The sequence below is a fragment of the Chenopodium quinoa genome, unplaced genomic scaffold (assembly GCF_001683475.1).
Source record: "Chenopodium quinoa cultivar QQ74 unplaced genomic scaffold, ASM168347v1, whole genome shotgun sequence".
In the NCBI taxonomy this organism is placed as follows: domain Eukaryota; kingdom Viridiplantae; phylum Streptophyta; class Magnoliopsida; order Caryophyllales; family Amaranthaceae; genus Chenopodium; species Chenopodium quinoa.
The window spans coordinates 129,408-145,973 of record NW_018743510.1 but is presented as its reverse complement, the minus strand read 5'-3'; the positions used below and the strand labels follow the sequence as shown (position 1 = coordinate 145,973).

The following is a 16,566-nucleotide window of genomic DNA, read 5'->3' as shown; positions in this document are numbered from 1 at the left end:
AGTAGAAAAAATAAGATGACAAAGAGAGAAGATGAATGTGACTTGAAATTTTTTCATATACGGTAACGGAATATGAGGCTATTACTCCGTAATTGAGATTCAATAAGTTTAATCACAATGCGCACTCCAAATCACTAATATTTTTATTTTGTGATATATATATATATATATATTATTTTTGAATAGTTATTTTGTGATATATATAGTATATGTAATCTTGTTAGGTTTTGTCTCATTATAAACTTTCTAAATTAACTTCTATAATACTCGTGCGTACAACATTAATGTATAAAATTATGCACTAGTAAGTGTGAAAGTCATAACACCGTATGTCTGTATATGTTTTTTTTTTAAATAATAAAAATACAATCAAAATACCTTAAATTAATAAAATGCCCATACACTCTAATTTAATCAACATTTTTACCAAAGAAGTGACTTTTGAGATCAAAATTATCATTTTTCACATACGAAGAAATATAATATAAAGTACTCATTTTTTTCCATTAAGATTCATCAAATTCAAGGCCCCATTTTCTCTTTTTTTGACTAAAATGATAAACAAATCATTAATCAATCAAAAACATGTCGACAAGCTAATAAAAGGTCCTTAAAAAAATCTCATCCTTTGGTTATAACTACCTAACTCGTGAGTCGTCATAGATGGGCACTATTACTCGACAATCGTACACGGTGGGCAATACTTAACTCCAAACTCCAAACTATCATAATTATTAATTATAATATATGATAAATTCCATAAACAGTAAAAATACCGTCATGCTAGACTTTATTAGTCCCTCTATATATTTATGTTGTTTCATGCTTTACACTACATCACTTGCACCACTTATTATAAAGTCCTTGTTTCTCTTTTCAAGTAGATAACTCAAGCAAACTACAAAACATATATAGCAAATATGGCATTGGACTTGAATAAGATCAAGGAGAAGACCATCCTCAACAGCCCGGCCCTTGTCGATGTTTGTTATTCTTACTATACGACTCCTTTCGTTTCTATTTGTTCTTCCTCCAATGGATAGTTAATGGAAATTTTACTAGTTACACCCTTTTACTTTTGTGCGCGGTAGTGCTAGTGCTTCATGTGTTTTATGAGAGCACTTAATAAAATTATGAGTTTATGATGATTTATGATTATACTGAATTACTGATGCATATATTTTTATGTATTTTGTTGACAGTATATTATGAAAACAAGTGCTTACCCCAATGAGCATCAACAAATGAAGGAAATTAGAGATGCCACTCTAGAGAAATACCAACACATGTAACTCTTATTTAATTTTATTTTTTCTACTTTTGATTTTTTGTTTTCTTCAAATTATTCTCAATGTAGGGTGACTAGTCGTCCAACCCGGCTCGAAAGCCGGTTTGGACTAGTCCACCAAGCGAGATGGCTGTGGGTCGAACTCGATCGGACCCTATAGCCTCCTTGTGAATTGAAGTAGCTAATTTGTGTCAATTGTGAAATGTGTGTTGTGTACAGGAGTATCATGAATGCATCCGCTGATGAAGCACAATTTCTATCATTATTGTTGAAGCTCATGAACGCTAAAAACACCTTTGAAATTGGTGTTTTCACTGGCTATTCACTTCTTGCTACTGCACTTGCTCTTCCTAATGATGGAAAGGCAAAGTTTTTCCATTAGTAAAATGTTAAAATGCCTTAATTAAAATTTCAGGATTATGGCGTTTTTGCTTGATAATTAGAATGAATTTATTTTATCATAATTGATGATATATGACACATTTATGTACTAGGTAAAAAAAAAAATAAAAATAAAAATAATAAAAATAAATAAATAAATAAAAAATATGACACTAACTCCTAATTAGAATGAACAACAAAGTGTAAGGCCTTTTAACTTCACTTTATATTTATTGAATTTTTATTTTTATTTTTATTGAACTTTAATTATTTTTACTGAAGTGAAACTATTTTTGTTGAGTTGAAATTATTTTTTATCGTTTTTCTATTTTATTTCTTTTTCAAAGTTCCTGATTTATTGAACTGAACTTATTTTATTTTTATTGATCTAAAATTATGTTTTTCAAAGCCTATCTATCATACAATTTGTCAAATATTTGCATCAAAAATACTGTTTATGCCTCATCGCCTCATCTTTTCCTTTCCAAAAAAAGAAAAATAAAAATAAAAATCTAATTCCTTTGCTTTTTAAGTCTTTAATCATGGGGTATTTAAGTCTAAATTTACCAATTAAGTGAAGCAAACATTAAATTCATGGAAATTGTAGGTTCTAGCATTTGACCCTGATAGAGAAGCATACGAGGTTGGGGAGCCTTTCATCAAAAAGGCCGGAGTTGACCATAAAGTTGACTTTGTTCATGGACCAGCCATGCCATTTTTGAATGATCTAATAAACCAGGTTCAACTTGCACACTATTTATTTCACTTTATACTGCGTATCTAATTTGAACTTATTTTTCTTATTTAATAAATTTTTAGTCGGAGTTAATTTAATCTAAATTCAAACATTATATTAACATTGTGGAATAATAAAAATGGAGGGTAAGGAAGGGATCTTTGATTTTGCCTTTGTGGATGCGGACAAGGAGAACTACATCAATTATCATGAACCGTTACTTAAACTTGTTAAGATTGGAGGAGTGATTGCCTATGACAACACTCTTTGGTTTGGTTCCGTTGCATATGATACCGATGATGACATATTCAATAATGATCCAGTTATGGGTTTTATTAAAACGATTGGACATGGTGCAATTAGGGACTTGAATAGCTTCCTTGCAACTGACCCTCGTATTGAGTCGACCCTTCTTTCGATTGGTGACGGTGTTACACTTTGTAGACGCAAGTATTGAGTTTTAAACTTATTGTAATTTCTATCATAATGAATCAAAGATCGATGTAAGTGCACTAATAAAGTAACTCGGATCATGGTTTCCAAAGGGATGCTAATCATGACATACTCCTTCCCTTCTTTATTTATCATCCTATTTAATATTCATATAGTCAAACTTTGAAATTTTTTATGTCTTTTATAATTTACATACTACCTCCGCTTCAAGTTACTCGCAACAAATGAGGTGTACGCGAACTCCTAGGCAAAAGATTGAAGGGAGATTAATTAAGTGGAGGGGTGTAGTATTAGGAGAGATAAAATGGAGGGAAAGGAAGTGGTTCCTTATTTTAATTTTAGGAATCAAGTGGGAACACTTTTTAGTGGGATTTTCCCACCTTCTATTTTTTTTTTATTTTTTATTTTTTTTTTGACTTATGTGAAAGGGACCCAAATTTTTTGGACCCTCCCTTTTACCTCCCCATTTTTCCACGAAATTTCAAATGTTTGGCCAAATTTACCCCAAAATTTTCATTCTTTTCAAACAAAAGAACCCCTTTATAAAGAGGTCTCTCACCCAACTAAACCCATTTTTTTTTTCTTCACTGTCAATGGGATTAGAGGAAGGGGGGGGGGATAAGTTTCAAATTTGTTCACAAAAACCACGAAATATAAGTTTACAAAACAGGCAGCCCTACAAATTACAACTTCCTAAAATTAGTAGATAATCATCCTAATTTCTAAGTGCCCTATTAGATCCAGCAGCATGCATATGCACAGAAATTAGGCTCCATTGAAGACCGCAAAAAAAAAAAAAAAAAAAAAAAAAAAAAACAAAACCAACAGCCGACTTTATCACCTTCACCTGCAAAATTAGCATGGGATTCATGGAAGAATTCTTTAAAGGTGATTTTTATGGGCTGCAGCAGTTTATGAAGAGGAACAACAACAATAATCAGGATTTAATCATAGCATGAGACTTCATGATTTATTCAATTATAAAACAAACATGGCAAGCCAACAAGGCAACAATGAACAGGCAAAGAATGGGTGTGAGGCAGATGATGATGATGCAGATGAAGATGAAGATGATGCAGGCCAAGAAGATTTACCAGATGGAACAAGGGATCGGAGAAGAGAGAAATGATAGTTGATGAAAAGAGGCAACTTGTTGATGATATCTTGCTGAACATGGAAGGGTATTTATTGCCAAGAGGATTTTTATCCACCTAGGCCAGAAAACACAATGTTCACAGATCAACAACAACATGATGGTTCCAAGTAGTTAAAAAACACTTAGGGGAGGGGAATGTTATTGATGTTAGGAGCAAAAAACTTGGTAAAACAGGTCTCAAACCCAAACAGTACTCAGATGAGTGGTTGGCATCTGTCCCTCTATATAAGAGGACCATTGAAAGGAGCTATGCTGCTGCCCTTCATGTGTCATCCTCCACCATACTTAGGTTAAGAAAAAAAGGCAGACCTAGAACACACACAGCAACCAATCACCCAACACTGACACGCAATCACAAAATAACGAGACTCAAGTAGGTTCTAAGCTTTGTGAACCTTATTCCAACTGTAGGGGACCTTACCTTTACAGATATGTAGCAAACAATCCACATAGATGAGAAATAGTTCTGCTTAAACCCAGAAACAAGAACTTTTTATCTGCTACCAAATGAAAAAGACCCATATAGAGCACAACAGTCAAAGAGGTTCAAGCTAATAGCTATGTTCGTGGGTATGATAGACAAGCCACTTTATGATGAACATAAGAACCTTTTGCATGATGGGAAGTATGGGTTGTTCCCTTTTGTCAAGTATGAAGTTGCAAAGAAGAAAAACAAAAATAGAGCCAAAGGCACACGTAAAACAAAGGTAGTATAGGGAGTCAACAAGGAAGCTATAAGGGACATGCTACTCAATCATGTAATTCCAAGTCTACATGAGAAATAACCCCACCCCCCGCAATTACCAAAGGATATCACAATTGAGTGAAACAATGCTAGGCCACATCAAGTACCAAAAGATGCAGAATTTCAAGCAGCATGTGAAGCATATGGGTTCAACATACAGTTTGTGTTTCAACCAGCACAAAGTCTAGATTTAAATGTGATAGATCTAGGTCCGTTTACAAAATTCAATCCATTCAATATCAATCATTTCCCAAGAATCTTGATGAATTAATAAAAAGAGTGGAAGAAGCTTGGGATGAATTTGATCCAACTGTCAACAAGTACACATGGATTACCCTATAGTCTTACATGCTTAAAATACTAGCAAACAAAGGTAGGAACAACTTTGTGCCTCTACACATGAAAAAGAGAAGCTTGGACAAACAAGGCCTACTTCCACACTTAATAGAGGTAGACAAGGAACTCATACAGACAGTGGTGCAGTACTTGAACACAATTGAAGTACCAACAACAAGCAACCATCAACAAGAAGCAAACAAGGAGGTGGATGCAGACTAAGCACATAATAGTAGAAGTAAACAACTTTTGGGACTCATACACTGCCATACATAACCATTATTCCCTAAATTGTCTTTTGTTTTAGTTTATGTGTTGGTTATGTGTATTTTGGTAAATACTTAGTGCTCATTTGAAGGCAGTCATGTAGTAGGGTGGTATAGTTTATTGTCAACACTTTTGTAATAACACAACTTTTTGAATGAATGAAAACAAAAACGTTTTGTAGCTAGTCCATCAGAAAGGGTATTTTCACTCAAAGCAATCTTGAAAGTGGGTACCTCAAGAACAACTTCAAGTTAAAGTCACTATAGCATCCACACTTAACAATAATCTATCAGTTGAGTCCCTTCATCATTTGGAACATAAATGCAGTGATGCATTACATGGTTGGGGACTCAATGCATCTAGTATAGGACCTAAGTGGGGACTCAGATGTTACTAGGAAATTAAAGGCAATACCATACCAACACAAGATGCCACAAGTACTCAAATAAGGAAACAACAAGTAACATCAACGAACACCAAGTAACATCAGGCGACAAAATAACATCAGGCCACCAAAATGGTCAGGATAAGTAACATCAGGCCAACAAGTAACATCATACTAACAACTCACATGCCACAAGTAAAGCCAACCAGGTGAAACACAAAGGCACAAAACCACTAACAATAAGCAACTAGTAACAATTCAAGGAAACAGAGCCAACAACACCCTAGTAACATGGTACAAAGCCAACAAACAACACCATCAACTTGCAACAGCTAGGGTTTCCAAGCCAAATAACAATCCAAACCACAATTAACCAAAATTCAACCAAAAAAAAGTTAGGGTTTAAGGATTAACGTTTCCCAATTAGTTTGGGGGAATGTAAGTACTGGGGGTAGTAGATCTGAAGATAAGCCATGTACACAACATCCGACTCAAGACCTTCAGGGAGGCCAGATCTGACGCGCTTCCCACCAGAACTTGGTCCAACAGCACTCCGAGCCATCATAGGATGGGACTCAGGTGGCTGGAGTACTTCCTTAACGGTGAGCTCAAATAAGCCAGAGTCCCCAGTCTCAGATCCAGCATCTGGGACCCCTTCAGCATGTTCAGCAGCCACCACAACATTAGAGCCACCCTCAGCGACAAGTTTCTAAACCAGATCTACGACGGGAGTAGGTGGATCGCTGTTCTTAGATCTAGAAGCCTTTGATGGTTTCTCCTCCTCGCCGCTGGAGATATACTTCGTGATTTTAGCCTAAAAAATCTTCCTCCTCGTTATAATGGAAGCGCGACCGTAGACACCTGATTAAGTCTCCCCAAAAACCAAACCTAGGGATGAGTACCTTTTGCGTTTTTTATTATCGAGTTAGGTGAAGAGTTGAAGAATCTCGTGAATTTTCCTTTAGCCTTAACCATTTCTAACTTTTCTTTAAATGTTTTAAACCAAAATCATTCATTTCGTATATTTGAAAATCATTCATTTCGTGTCCCATTTATAAAAACGTCCAAACCTTATTATTTTGCTCCATGATCTTGGTCCAATTATTGTTTATTTGGATAGAGATTGATAATGATGTATTATAAGCCCAAATCAGACTTATAACGAATAATTTATGGCCAAAATACTAAACCAAACCCAAACCGAATCTAGGTCCACCTTACCTACGACCTAATGATCATGTAATGGTTAAAATACCTTAATCCCAATCCTTAACAAATTAGGGTTCATTAGGAACTTCTAGAAGTCTCTAGAATGTTCTAATCTATCCTTTCCGAAAGATAAAGATCAAAGAGTTTGAAATTGAATAAAACTCCTCTTTTTAAAAATCCTTATTCTATTCGAATTTAAATATGTTCAAATGTGATTTTCGTGCCTCATAATTTTATCCAAATATTAGATGGTTGGATAGCCCTTGAAATTATCTTTCCAATGATATATTATAATCCCAATTCCGATTAGAGACGAAAAGATATGAACAAAATACCAAACTGTATCCAAAACTGACACTGTCCCACTATTTCGATCATATCTTTTATTCTACAAAAGATATCAACTTGATTCTAATTTTATTGAAAAGTAGAATTCAAGAGCTTTCCAAATATATATTATTTATAATATTCCAATTTTGGATCAAAAAGTTATGAGAAAAACAAAAACCGCAAAAACTGCTATCTATCGCGCCACAACAAGTTTGTCGCGCTGCGATGAACCTATCGCGTCGCGACAAAGCTATCGCGCCGCGATGAGACCTTTTTTATTCCAATTTGAATTTTGACTCTTTTTTTATCCTTCTACCCTCTTTTTTTCTTATAAATAGAGGTCGTTTTCCCCTGTTTCAATCATCAACAAGCTTAATCACCAATAATCATCGTTTAATCCCTTCTCTAATTCTTTCTCTCTCTTGATTCTTTTCTATCCTTAGCCTAAACATCCCAACACATCCAAACACACATATTTTGATACTTTTCCCAAGCAAACACCATACCTCCTTCACGAGCCTTGAATACTCCAAGCCAATCTCAAAGTTGCCTTCGACCTTGACGTGTAAGGTTGATATATAATTCTGAGGGTTTGGTCCCAAAGCTATATTTCAATTCTTATTTGATTTAATATTTCTTGAAGTCACTAACGTGTGTATTGTTTTGATAGAAAGAGATACGAGGCATCAAAGTAAGTAACTTGATTACTTAATTATTCTTTTGATATAGAAATCATATTTAAGATGTTATTTTAATTCCTAGTATCATGTTAGGATGTTTAATTTAATTCCTAGTATCATGTTTAGGGTGTTAATCAATATTTCTAATATCATGTTTCTAATATATATCACGTTGGTTTCTAGTGTCATGTTTAGGCTGATTCTTTGACTATGATTTTTATTAGTGACATGATAGGGTTTGTTATTAATCTGTTTAGTATCATGCCTAGGATCTTTCTAATCATGTTTTAATAATGTTTTGATGATTTTGATTATTATGATAATGATTGTTGTGTCAATAATTTATACATTGTTTGATTATTCATGATTAATTGTTATTGCTTGATCACGCCCTTTCTTGCAGGTTTAAAGGGAATTTGTACTTGAAATCATGCCTAATAAGATAATTAATAATTTGTGTTTAGGCCAATATGATTTTAATTCAAGTGATCGCCAATAATAGATTTATTTGTGCATTAATAATCAACCAACATAGATTAAATTGGTTTAGGGCTAACTTGATGTATGTATGTTGACCGGAAAGCGCACATGAATATCATAAGAATTAAGTAGAGGTCGATTTAGGGTGGGTTCAATCTCTTTTAGGTTGAATTCGTACCATCATCCCCGAATATCCAGTCATGGTTCCGGAACACTATGGACTTAGCGATCTCCGTGATCGTGAATGGGGTGTAACCTTCACACCTGTGTACGGTTTACAAGTTCCTAAAACTTGTTGGCGACTCATTTATCTCTAACTTCCTTCCCTTTGGACGCCACCATGCCTAAAAGCATGATCACAGTGGGGCTAAAAGTTGAGTTTGAAAAATTCCCTACAGTTTTTTAGCCACTCCACTGATGAAGATTTCTAATTTTGATTCCTAAAATTTATTTTGGAAATTGATTTAGAATGAGTGAATGAGACTTGAAAGATTCTAGATATTCTTATGCATAATTTTGATTAACATTGTGGCATAAGCATAAAAAGGTCCACATTGGAAAGACCATCCTTAATGCGTAAAAAACATAGGATTTTTACACGTAGAAAAGGCTGGAAATATCTTTCACAACTAGAATCGAAAAAATACTATGGAAATTGGAAAAAAACGTAGAACATAGAAAACTGCCGTGACGCGTTGGAACTGTCGCGAGATGACAAAGTTTGTCGCCAAACACCAACTTTATTGTGGCGCGATAGAGTTGTCGCTGGGCGACAACCTTTGTTTTCTCGCGCCAAGTTCTCGCGACATTGCTCCAGGAGTCTGTTTTCTTGTTTTGACCGATTCTACCACTATCTTGACGATCTACTTCCTTATTGAGTTTTTCCCACTTTTCTGAACCCATATGTGTTCTACATATGGTCTTAGCCCCTAGGAATCCACGCTCCATCCACCCTAATGAACGCTCTATGCAACAATGGGTGCATCCGAGTTTGTATATTCACCAAGCCATGGAAGCAAGTCTAACTTGCGGGGTCCTATCCATCGTGCCGACCCTTCTAAGGTAAGGCTTCCGCACAATGCATCCGGACTCATAACCATGGACCCTTTTTTGGACACCATAATCCTTAACTTTAGAGAACTAGAGCCATAGTTAGGTTACAAACTCATGGCATCATGTTATGACTACTTGACTACTTGTGCATATCTTACTTGTGCATACCTTGTTTGTGATTAAACTTACCCTTTGTGTTGACTTGTTTCTTGTAAATATGTCTAAACATACTAACCAAGGACTTGTTTCTCTTATTTAACCCTCTTCTTTTTTATTAAGTCGAGTCATAGTTTATTTTTTATTTTTTATTTATTTATTATTGTAACAAAAACCTACAAAGTCAAACAATCTACAAGAAATTAGTGGGGAGCCGAGATACAATCTGGGCCCCCACCCCTTTAGCTATAGCGAATCCGATCCTGTTGAAGATGTGAGCAGCTGCACGAGCACCAACATCCCGAGTCCTAGCCTACACCTGAACCCGCTTCAGCAATGCAACAACATCCTTCTCTAATTCCCCCAATGAAGAAAAGGAGAAAGGAAGAAAACCATAACCAATAGCCCTGCAACTCGCCCCATACTTGTCTCGCTTCCGCTGAGCCGCAGCCGACACAACACGGCCAGGAACGAAGTCAGACAACCTAGATTGTGTCAAAGGAGAAGACCTCGTCAAGTCAACACATACATCAAGGCCTCTATCCCAGGCATAAAGCAACACATCTGCTGGTCGAAGAGCCCTGTCGTTCCCTCTAGTCAACCCAACGTTAACCTCCTTTCTTGCAGAAATCCCAGAGCGAAAACAAATATCACTAGGGTATCACGAACAACATTGTGCCGATGTTTAATATCCACCATCCCAGCACAAGATACTACATGATCCCCATATATATCCCCATCAAAAACCCTTGAGCAAGCAAAACACGGTGTCGAAACGGAGAACAAGGGAACACCTAACCGATAGCAAAGAACACAACGGTAAGTCTTACCATTCATAGTCTGACCCAAACTGATATTGGGACCGCTCGCAACCAGGCAGAAGTGTGATCCCCATGCTGGGACTTCCATAAGGCAACCTGATGCGGAGATAAGGAGAAAGTGGATTCTATAGATGTAGTGACCTTCGAAAAATATATATCTGCCAATTTCTTCATGAGTTTGGGGGCAGCAATCTCACTAAGGTTTCGCATAAGGTCAGTCTCCACAGTCCTATTAAAAAGACTAAGAGCACCATCGAAGGTCGGTCCTGGACCAACAATACCAGAATTGCGAAGAAGCATAGCCTGAAGACCAGATGACTGCAAACGTGACACAAGGAAAACATAGCGTCGAACATCACCCGCTGAATAGACACCTAATACACCATAAGAAAAAGGTAAGGTGGCAAGTCGCCATTGCCAATCACCAAAACCTGGTCTCGAAGCAGTTACAATACGCTCCAAAGAAGCACGAAGGGCCATATCAAAAGCCGCTTCAAAAAGACGAAGAGGACAAGTGCGCATAGAAAAGTAGAGTTTTGAAACCCCAGTACACGCATGAAGTAGTAACAACTCACATTGGGGATCATCAAGCTTAGCAACAACATCCATTAACACAACAGTCATCGACACTCTCTGCGAAACAAGCTCACCATAGAAAGAGGAATCTGCACTGACAGGACCACCAAGCAACTTAACATCATGTACATGACGAGCAATATCTGGAGGAAAGACACCGACCAGACGGCTACGTGGGTCCTTCGTGGGCCAGAAAACTTCCGTTTTCTCAACGTTCACATGGAGGCCGAGACGAGGTCCCTCCACCAAAATCAACTCCATAACCTTTCCTACCACCAAGGTGTCACCAATAATAGTGCCGTCATCCAAATACCAAGCCTGCAAACATAAGTCAAAAGAACCCCTGATTCGGCATACAAACGGATGGAGCACCAAAGCAAAAAGCAAAGGACCAAGAGGATCACCCTGCTGCATTCCTTGACTAGACCTTAAGGTATGCTCCCCATAAAACAGTCTGGCTGGAGAAGAGTAACAAAATTCAACCCAATGCGAGAGAGCTGGACAACGGAGACAGACCTCACGCAGTAAAGCCGTACGATCAACCAAATTAAAGGCATTCTGGAAATCCACCAGCAACATAGAGAGGGCAACATCACCACCACGAGCCTCAACCAAACAATTAACAGCATGAAGAATAGCCTCACCACCCGTTGGCACACCAACACCAAACTGAAGACCTCCTAAGTAGTTTCCCAAACGCGGACCAATTAAAGCAGCCCCAACCTTTGAAACCAGACGCCTTCAAACGGTACCCACAGCAATAGGCCGAATACCACCACAAGGCTTAACAAGTGGCGTGAGAGGAGCACTAGCGATATATTCTCTCAACACAACAGGACATTTCCCAGCGAGAAAGAGATTAACCACCTGCATAATAGAGACTACCAACTCATCCGAAATAGCAACTACAGCACCACTCAAGCAATCCATAAGGTGTTGAGCATGCAAGCCGTCTCTACCGCATGCCATACCACGCGGGAAACCCCTAATATGATCCAAAACAACAGCAGGAGTAGCAATAAGGTGCTGATCAACGGGAATATCCGGTAAGATAGGAGCCGGAAAGGAAGGGTGCTTATCTTGTAAATCTGCAAGAGTAGCATCATTGTAAGGGGCAAGACCAGGAGACGAGAGAACCCTTACCGCAGCAGTGTAATGCCCATCACAAATTTTTCTCTTACATTGCTTAATATTACGCACAGACAAATCATGCTCATCATCAGCATCCAACAAAGGTGGAGACACATCATCCAACGTGTCCTGCACAAGATGCACAGAACCACCAGGCTCACACCAAGATCGAATAGCAGCGGCGATACACTCATCCTGCCGCTGCCGCCTGACACCCGAAGAACACTCACGAATACTTCTTGGAGAAAAGGTTTTTAGAACACAGAGAGGCAACACAAGCAGTTGAACCCAACTAGAGACGTCATTAGGCTTGCAAATCACCTTATCAAGCGCTCCTTTGAGAACCCGAGAAAAACCCAAGCGAAACTTAGGAGGAATAGATTTCACCGAAGGAAACCGCTTAGATAGCAAACTATCCAGGAGAGCAACATCGAACGCAAAAAGAGGCTCATGAAGCACACTAGGAACAAGATCAGATACCTCCGAATATGGACCCTGCGGTTTAGGAAAACAATAAAGAACAAACTGAACAACACTATTCCCAAAATCAGGTGGGGCCACAATATCATCAAAACCAGGACCATGTCAACACTTCGTAAGAAGAGTATGTGTCTTGAAACACTCCCCACAAAGCCAAATGCCCATACGACGAAAGGTTGACTTTGCCTCTAAGAAATTAGTCAAATCAGAGGTAAAAGAGTTTTGGGTCATATCCCGCGCATCCACACAACAATGACGGTCACGGAGATGAGTGATCAAAGAGGTTTTTGTGAGCCCATTACCCCGACCATCATGACACCCAATTAGATCCACAAAAGGGCAATGAAATTGAACAATAGGAGGCATAACACCCAAATCACAACGCCACACAAACTGGACTTGAAACGACCCAAATCTGCACCAACATCGCAACAAAAACAGCACCAAATCAACACCAAAACTGCACCAAAAACAGCACCAAATACACACCCAAACTGCACCAAAACCAGCACCAAAAACAATCCCAAATAGCACCAAATACACTCCAAAACAGCACCAAAACAACACCAAAACCAGCACCAAATACACATCAAAACTGCACCAAAAACACCCCAAAGCTGCCCACAAACTGCCGGAACAAACTAGAAACGCAAACCTCAAAGTGACTAGAAACCGCAAACACCTAACAACACAAGCAAAAGCAAAAGAAGACTAATTACTTGCTGCAAGAAAATCACGCAGCAAAAAGCCCTCAAACTGACCAGAACACGACTTGGAAACTGCCGCCGATACCCACCCAAAACTCCACCCAAAATGCACCAAAAACTCCACCCAAAACCAGAGTACAACCAGACCTAAACCAGAGCCAAAACACCTGCAAAGTGACCAGAAAAACGCCAGAAATTATACCAGAAACGCACCCAAAAGCACTCTAAATAGTACCAGAAACTGCAGCCTAAAACACGCGCAATAGTAGCCTGAAAACACCCCTGAAACACGCCGGAAAACTCAGCAGAATAATGCCTAAACCACGCTTGAAAACGCACCAATTCCACCTTAAAAAACCCCTTAATTTCGCCTGAATTCTGCCTGGAAACCGCATCCTAACAACCAGAAACCAGAGACGCCACCGATATCACTTCTCTTGACTGAAGGACGCCTGAAAAATGCCGAGAATATTATTATTATTATTATTAGGAAAAATTGCGAGGAAGGTCCTTTTAAGGAGTCGACCTTGTGAGGAAGGTCCTTTTATGAACAAAGTGGTGAGGAAGGTCCTTTTATGACGTTTGGGTTGCGTGGAGGTTCCTTTGACCAAACTCCGACGTTGACTTCCGTTTTCTGGCAAAAAAAAAAGTCACGTGCTGTGCACGTGACCTCTTAAATCTGATTTTTTTCTTCCTTTTTTTCCCTTTTCCTTCCCTTTCCCTCTCATCTTCAATCACCACCGTTTATCATCATTAACAATCATGTGCGAGTCTCGTGATAAGGTTCAAATTGAACCCAAATTGGGGCTTTTGAGGGCCGAATCGCAGCTGCAATTAGTGCGGTGTTGGGAGGTTTTGATTGATGCATTGTCAGGTGGTCAGGCGTTCAGTGAAGGCTGCGATTTTGTGGGTTGCTAGGTGCGGTGGAGTGGAGGGAAAGAAGATGGAAATGGGTGGCTGCAGCTGCGAAGATGGGTTGTTGCGGGCTGGCTATTGAGTGGCTGATTGCTGCTCTTGCGCTACTGTTGGTGGCTTGCGGTTGAGGTGGTGTAGTGATGATGGTTGGTGGATGCGGTGAATTGGAGGTTCATGGTTGATTTGGGTGGTAATTTGGGCGGTTAAATGATGAATGGTGGTTCGATTTGGTATTGGAAATTGGTGGTTGAGGTGGTCCACAGTAGAGCAGGGGCTGCAGTTCTTGGAGTCGTGTGGGGGCGTAGCACCAGCTCGGTGTTTTGGTGGAGATGGTGAATTGGTTGCGGAGCGGCGGTGATTGAGAACAGTGGTGCGGTTGGTGGTGTGTAAAATAGGGGCAGTAGGTGGTTCGATGTGTGGCATGATAAGGAGAAGGAAAAGGGAAAAAAGAAAAAAAAAAAATCAGATTTAAGAGGTCACGTGCACAGCACGTGACTTTTTTTTTGCCGGAAAACGGAAGTCAACGCCGGAGTTTGGTCAAAGGACCTTCCACGCAACCCAAACGTCATAAAAGGACCTTCCTCACCACTTTGTTCATAAAATAACCTTCCTCACAAGGTCAAATCCTTAAAAGGACCTTCCTCGCAATTTTTCCTTATTATTATTATTTTATTTATTTATTTTGAGTCAAACTGGATTTTTAAACCTGTATACTGTACAAGCGTCAACTTGTTTTGGGAATATCTGGAGTTCTAGAAAGAGTTACGTGCCGTGCCACCTATGGATATGTAGCCCAGAGTTTTACATTTCATTTGGAATTCGTTTCGTCCCAATCGGAGTAACAGATAAAAAGTTATGACTGAAATACTACAGCTTGTCCAGTGTAGGAGTTTTTTTAGCGTCCAACCTTTTTTTTTTTTTTTATTTCTTTTCGTGTCAAGCTAGTCTTCGGCAATATTCTATTTCTTAGTCCTCTAATCCGTTTCAACTTGTATAAAATAGGATTGTAGATTTTTATTTTTATTTATTCCCATGAGTCCACTTTTGTAGAATTCTAGTCCATCTTCCTAGTGTTTTGTGATTATTGTGCTAACCTTAATATGTGTTCTTTGTCTTTGATTGTGGTTTAATCTTATTTATGACTAACATTTTTCAATAGATTGCTTTCACCTAGTAAATAGCACAAACATTAAAATTAGACAAAATTAATCTAGTTAATTTGTCTATCTTTTAGTCTTCCGGCTATTTGGTCCTTAAATCCTTCGTTTTTTCACACCGTTCTCATGTCTATTCACATGGTCATTACATGAGTCTTGAACATATCACTTACACTCACGAGTCTTCACACACTTTGTACTTACCTTTTTTTACACCTTGACCATGTCTTAGGTCCATGCATGAGTCGTCCTTTCCGTCATTTGAGTTAAGGGTCAATTCTATTCCCGGATTTTTCCATGTCTTTCCACAAATACACTCTTTCCCTTTACATCATTACATACCTTGCACTTTCCTTCTTATAACACTTTTCACATTCACATACTTTCCTCTTTCATGCTTTCCCCATACATATCCTTCACCACATACAATATGATCTTTCCCCATCTATGCATGTTGAATCGAGTTCGAGTCATGTGATTGAAAAAAAAACATACATGGTTTCCTTTTTTACAACCTTTGGTCAAGGAAAACACAAATCACGAGACGGGTTTCAACGACAAGATTTTATGTTTCTTTTCTTATTCTTGTTTTCCTTTCCCCAATAAGTCTAGCATAGGCACCCCTATCTTTTTCCTAGATTTAATTCATAAGTTTGATTTTTATTTTTTTTAACCCTTTTCATTTCAATAATATGAGAATTTATTTTCTTGCATATAATCATTGCATTTCAAAAATAAAAAATAAAAAAAATCCATGCTGAACTAAACATTAAGTATACCAATGATTTGAGGCACCCCTTGTAACCACATCATATTACCTTTACCCCCTTTTGAATATACAACCTCTCTTGATAAACCACTTTGAGCCTCGTCTAACGATTGACCTTTATTTTTCAACCTATATCCACCTAACCTTGGGATGAGATGGTGTGCAACTTATGTAATTTTCAAAGCAAAAGCTTGAGTGATTTTTACCAAAATTTCAAAAGGTTAAAAAAAAAACAATAAAAGTGTACAAAAGGGCAAGTTTTCCAATGTCTTTGATATGAACATGTCTCGGATTGCGTCTCTTATCAAGTGCTCGGCACCATGCCTGAGAAACATGAATGCCAAGTGAGTGATAG

At 38.2% G+C, this 16,566-nt stretch overlaps 2 protein-coding genes across 2 annotated transcripts; both read left to right on the top strand.

Annotated features, from left to right (window-relative positions):
• Positions 1–840: 840 nt before the first annotated feature.
• Positions 841–1,904, top strand: LOC110739647 (putative caffeoyl-CoA O-methyltransferase At1g67980). The gene is made up of 3 exons (XM_021920096.1): positions 841–983; positions 1,203–1,288; positions 1,508–1,904. Exons 1-3 carry the CDS (start codon positions 921–923, stop codon positions 1,668–1,670), a joined length of 312 nt encoding a protein of 103 aa, XP_021775788.1. The 5' UTR covers positions 841–920; the 3' UTR covers positions 1,671–1,904.
• A 640-nt stretch (positions 1,905–2,544) lies between these two features.
• On the top strand, positions 2,545–2,862 carry LOC110739606 (flavonoid 3',5'-methyltransferase-like). The gene has a single exon (XM_021920058.1). The coding sequence runs from the start codon at positions 2,545–2,547 to the stop codon at positions 2,860–2,862; it is 318 nt and encodes a 105-aa protein (XP_021775750.1).
• The last annotated feature ends 13,704 nt before the right edge of the window (positions 2,863–16,566 follow it).